This window comes from Mus caroli, unplaced genomic scaffold (genome assembly GCF_978045245.1).
Source record: "Mus caroli unplaced genomic scaffold, Mus_caroli_1 scaffold_8, whole genome shotgun sequence".
In the NCBI taxonomy this organism is placed as follows: Eukaryota; Metazoa; Chordata; class Mammalia; order Rodentia; family Muridae; genus Mus; species Mus caroli.
Genome location: NW_028227263.1, coordinates 90,940,246 through 90,946,245, shown reverse-complemented (window position 1 = coordinate 90,946,245; position 6,000 = coordinate 90,940,246). Strand labels below are relative to the sequence as shown.

The 6,000-nt window shown below is 40.6% G+C and overlaps 1 protein-coding gene across 2 annotated transcripts in view; it reads left to right on the top strand.

Moving 5' to 3' along the window:
* Nucleotides 1-2,780: 2,780 nt before the first annotated feature.
* Nucleotides 2,781-6,000, top strand: part of Oca2 (OCA2 melanosomal transmembrane protein) — a 310,146-nt gene continuing 306,926 nt past the window's right edge. For both annotated transcript variants that reach the window (XM_021168684.2, XM_021168683.1), the window contains exon 1: nucleotides 2,781-3,025. In XM_021168684.2, coding sequence (XP_021024343.1) covers nucleotides 2,781-3,025 — 245 coding nt within the window. The remainder of the gene's footprint in view (nucleotides 3,026-6,000) is intronic.

Below are 6,000 nucleotides of genomic sequence, written 5' to 3'. Positions count from 1 at the left end.
GTTGCTGTCTTCAGACACACCAGCAGAAGTCTGTGCTCTTAACTGCTCTTAACTTAACTCTTAGCCGCCTCTCCAGCCCCTAGGTTCTGATTTTTGAGTTTGTCTTTGTTGCATGGATGTTTTGTTTTGTTCCTTGGTTTCTGTCTCCTCTCTGGTATTCTGGCCTGTGTAGACTCTGCTTGAGCCTGGAGTCTCTGCTTGAGTTGGAGGCTGTGACAAGATGGACAGGGAGGGGAGAAGGATGGGTGTAGGTGGTAGAGCACTGAAAGAATGGAGGAGGTCTGCAGATGGGTGGTCTACCTGGACTTCTGGCATGACTCTTATTACACAGAGTCTCTACCTAAGTTGAATGCTATGACATGGGGATGGTTGGGAAGGGGTTGAGGATAGGCTGGGGAGGCACTGAGGAAGTTGGGGAGGTTCACTGGTGGGGAGCCTACATGAACTTCTGGCAGTAGGTGTGGCCTTTGGTTGAGCAAGGGGTTTCTGCATGAGTTGGGGGCTAGGATATGTCTATGAAGAAGGGGGATTGAGGGAAGAGTTAGAGAGGACACTGAGAGAGTAGAGGTGGGTAGCCTTCCTGGAGTTCTGGTAGCCAGTGTGACTTCTGGTGGAGTAGGGGGTCTTTGCCTGAATTTGGGGACCAGAACATGGTGACAAGTGAAGGTGGGGGATTTGAATTAGTGTTGGGGGACACTGAGAGAGTTGGGGAGGTCTGTAGGTGGGTAGCCTACCTTCTGGTAGGCTTCTGCTCCTGCTTTTAGTGAAATAAAATATATAAGCATATTCTGCCAAGACTCTCCATCATAGTGATCTGCAATTTGTTTTTTTGTTTTTTTTTTTTTTTTAGTCAAACATGGCTAGGCAATGCTGGGCACAAAAAAAATGTATAGGCTTCTTTCAATGTCAATATCTTTTCATATTTGACATAAATTTTAACTCCTCTAGGCTTGGGTCTAGTTATGTTAGTCAGCTTCTCATAACTATAGCAAGTGCCTGAGGAAAGCATAGTTACAAAGAGAAAGGTTTTATTTTAGTTCCAAGTTTCACAGGTGTAGGTCTATGATGGGTGACACCATCGCTTAAGGTTGGTGATAACATATATATATATATATATATATATATATGTATGTATATGTACATCTATAAATATATACACACATATACGTATATACATACACACATGTATATATATATGTATATATAATATGTGTATGTATATGTTGTATCTATATATGCATATGTACATGTACATGTTTAATGGTAGAACATGTCTCAGAAAAATCCCCTTATCTCATTGCCAAGAAGGGAGAGAGAAAGGAGGAGATGGGACCCCATGGACTTCTTTAAAGTCATGTCTTTTTAAGATCTCTCACTAAACCTTACCTTTTAAAGGTTCTTCCTTGTCCCAGGAGCCCCATGGGTTAAAGACCAAGCCTTTAACATGTGGGTGTTTTGTGAACATTCTAAATTTAAAGTGTAACTCTTGTCCACTTAGCTGCAGATATAGCTTACTTGTTCTGTACTTGTTTGGAGTCTAGCTGAACCCCTACTCAGCTTTGATCCACAGGAATCCCATCTCAAAGTGTATGGTGGATGCTGCAGATAAATCCAGGCACCAGGAGCAGTGATAACACATACTATATTAACTACAAGAGAAGCTCAAGCCTTTGTTTCTCAGCTTTCTAAAATGTACTCAGGCATCCTTAGTTTTGTAGAATCTGTTGACAACAAACCAGGTTGCTACAAAGCCAAGGCTTTTTTCTTGAGTTATTGGATGCTATAAAATGTGAAAAATAAAAGCAGCAACTAATTTCAAGTAAGCTCCAATGGCAGTTACAGTACATTTCCTCATCTTTATAGCAGTTATTACCTTCTCAATTCAATTAGAAGCAAAACCAGTAAACATCGTAGTACAAAGAAAGAGAGAAAGATGAAAACCTTCAGTAATCTATACCATCCCTAGTCAGAGGCAGTGGTGCTTTGAAGAATATGTCTGTTTGATCTGATGTTCTGCACATATAATCTATGCATGTTTGTTTTAATAGAAATATCACATATCATAGGTTGTCTTTTATGTATATTCTTAATATTTACTATTATCACTGAATATCCATCTCTATAACTTTTATGGTCACATGGTATTTCATACTATGCACATCCCAAACTTTATTGTAGTCTAAATCCCAGTACTAAGGAGGGAAAGTAGACACAAAGTCCAACCCCCAACTAAGAAGATTTTTGCAAATGATATCTGCTGGAAAAAAAAGTAAAATTACTTTTCTCCGATGTAGTGACACTGGGTATATCATCCACACTACAGAGCAGGTCAAATGCCCAACATAAGCTTCATAGCTCTGTGTGTGTGTGGTAGTTTGTTTTGGTTTTCTTTTTTTGTTGTTGTTTGTATTGTGTTTTGAGCGAGAAAGGGCATAAAATTGTATGGGCTAGTAGGTGGGGAAGAGGTAGGAGACATTGGGGGAGGGAAAAAGAATATGACCAAAATATATTGTATGTAAAAAATAATAAATAAAAATTTAAAAATAAACACATAAAATGTATCATGTATCATTTCTATTATAGAATGTGCAAATCACTGCTATCATGAAATGGCTGAGATATCACTCTTTGGAGACACCCACATACTGTCTTTTGTGTGAGACTTGAATTTTGGACCACTGGAAGGGCAGTGTTTTAAGTACCCTCTGGTTGTATAGTTTTCCTTTCAGCAACAGTAAGTGCTTCTTTTTGTTTGACTCAGACACATCAGCAACGGGGACATGCGCCTAGAGAACAAAGATATCAGGCTGGCCTCAGCCATGCTGGAAGTAGAGCTACACCAGACATCTGCTTTGTCGGTTCCAACTTGCCCAGACCCAGGACGGCTGCTGACCGTCAAACCCGCTACCAGTAACTACAAGCTGGGCCAGGCAGACCCCTGCATCCCATATGCTGGCGAGGCTGCTGGGAAGAACCTCTGTGTTCCTGAACATACAGAGTTTGGCTCATTCCTCGTGAAGGGGAGGTGAGTGTGAAACAGTCCATGTAATAGATATGTAATAGGCATGGAGTTGGTAAATATTAAGTTTCTACAAACATACTTTCCCACCATTTTATGGGAAAAATTTTCAGAAAAATTTCAGACATTCTAACTGAGATTAAACAGAGTCTCAAAGTGTTAACTTGAATTTCTCTGTTACCTGAGTCTGCCGAGTACTCCTTCAAGTAATCGTTTGGCTTTTAAGTTTCTTCTTTTCAGAATGTCCATTCAGTTTCTTAGCTTATTTATTGATTGTTTTGTTTGTAGTGTTTTGTGTGTGTGTGTGGGGTAATTTTTACAGGTCTCTTTATATTTTGTGTACTAATCCCTTCATGATGGGCAGTTGGTAAAATTATTTCACATGTTTTGTTTCTTTAGTGATTATTTTGAAGCTGTGGAGAATTTTTCTTTAGTTTCATGCGCTTTTTTATTTTTAATTTTACTTTCTTTGGGCAGTTCTTAGGGCTATTTTCTGTGCTACTGGAGTTCTGGTTAAAAATCCCTGCCTATGTAAACTGAGGAGTTTTGAGTAAGAATGGCCTACACAGGCTCATATTTGAATGCTTAGTTATCTGAGAGTGGCACCATTGGAGAAGAATTAGGAGGTGTGGCCTTGTTGGAGTGGGTGTGGCCTTGTTGGAAGAGGTATACCAATGTGGGTGGGCTTTGAGGCCCATGCCAGGCCTAACTTCACTTTATCTCTGCCTATGGATTAGGATGTAGCTCTCGGACTTGCTTATCTTCCACCATGCTCCCCACCATGATGACAATGGATTAAAATTTTGAAACTATAAGCAAGCCTCCAACTAAATGTTTCCTTTTGTGATAGTTGCTTTGGTCATGATGTCTCTTCACAGCAATAGAATAGTGAGTGACTAAGACACTGATATACTTAAGTGTCTAGCCTATGCTTTCTTCTAGCGATTTCAAAATTTCAAGTCTTACCCTAAGGTCTTTGCTCCATCTTAACTTGATTCTTGTTTAGAGAGAGAGACATGGGTCAAGTTTCATTCTTCTAGAACTCTATTTGTCAAAGAATCTGAGTTTTCTGGAATGTATGATTCTTAAAGAATGATGCACTTTGTCAAAAGCTTTTCTATATTGACTGAGATGATCCTGTAATTTCTCTCCTTAAGTCTACATATGTGCTGAATTACGCTTTTTGATTTGCACATGTTGATCAGCCTTGTGTCCAATAGAAAATAAAACAGTTGCTTATGCTGTATGATCTGAATGCAATCTTAAATTAAAATGTATTCACCTCTACTGGCTTCAGACTTCGAACTATCAAACTCTAAGCTAATTCTCAGTTGACCCGGGATATCTAATGGTGGGGCTATTTGTCTTCTCTCACTTCTTGTCAAAGTCAGAATCTTGCCACCTGCACCCTTTGCTAGTCCTCTAGTTCTACAAAAACCACCTTTCTATGCCTCTTATTCCCCAGTAGCTACAGTAAGCAAAATTGAAACTCTTCCACCTGTGGATAGTTCCTGCTGTTGGGCCACCAAGGAGCTTAGTTATTAACAACAGATTCTGTCAAGATGGTGCCCATCTGATGCCCTATAATCATACAGTATGACAAAGTGGGATTTCTCTCCACTCCTGATCCATCTTCCAGAGGAATCACTGTCTTACTGTAAGTAATAACTGGACTTGAGGCATATGAGCGCTGTAGGCTAATTGTGAGGGTAGGAGTGCTTAGCTTTCATCTCACTTGCCTGAGTCCCTTCTCTGCCAGGGAACTTGTTGGCTGTTTTTGGCTAGCTTCTTCATATGGAGTATCTTTATTCCTGCTTTCCCTCTATCTCAGTCTTTGGGATAAAGTCTGGTTTCTTACTCAGACACACTCCTTCACTGGCTCTCACAGAAGCACCAACTCGCTCCGAAGGTCCTCAGCACTGTTAGGAGTCAATTGCTTGCTGCTATTGTATAAGCTCCTGCTCGTCACAGTCTTTCCATAATTAACTCTCATCTTCTCTTGTTCTTTATCATGTTTTCTATAGCCTTTTGAGTTTTTTTTTAGACTTCGTTTTTCTTTTTTCTAATCTCTAAACAGACCCCTCTGCCCAGTGTCCAGCTTTTGGGGACACTTTATCCTGGATCCTTCTGGGAGCACATTGGGGCTGCTGATAAGAGGCCTTTAGTATCATGTATGCATGCATGTATGTGTGTATGTATATATATGTGTGTTTATGTGTGTGTGTTATGTGCCCCTTCCTGCTGAGGGGGACAACAGTAATAGATTGTTTTTTTTAAGCCTTTTGGGAAGAAGCCATAACTAGGCTTGAAATTAGGGATACAGTCACTGTGACTTCTCTCAGAAAAACTCTCATGGCTCCTTAGTGTCATTTTTAGCAACTTAAATTTGCAGTTGATACTTGTCAGATGCTTCTGAGCATTGGCTCCAGGGTCAGCAGCTTTGGCATTTGCACATCTGCTGCAACCTGCTGCATCAGGCTCTTGAAGGGCAACAAGTATTCTACAGGCCAAGACAGACAACAGGGCTTCCTCAGGTCTCAGGATGCATGAGCCATCACCATGCAGCCTCTATCAACCCCTGCTTCAAGGATGAACCTTGGGCCTGGGTTAAGAATAGAATGCCACCCAATAACCCCAAGTCTGTCTAGCTACATACTTAAGGTCTACTCTGCCTTGAAGACTCTCTTGATGCCTTCTGTGATGCCTTACCTGGCAGCTTTAATGGGCAGGAGCTAACCATCTCTCTGCTCCTTAAAATAGTCTCTTGGTGTCATGCTTGTTGATAGCTGAGTGTCACTTGACTGGTTAAAGGAATTGGCCAGTGGATTCTTGCCATTTCCTTCTTCCCCAATCTACAGCACTGTCTTTAGGTCAGTTTCCAAGGAAGAAGGGTAGACCACAAGCTTTTAGGAAATACAGATTTGCAAAACTTAACATGTGTTAGTTTTGAATTTCATATAACGGTGTTTTCTTAGTAGCTC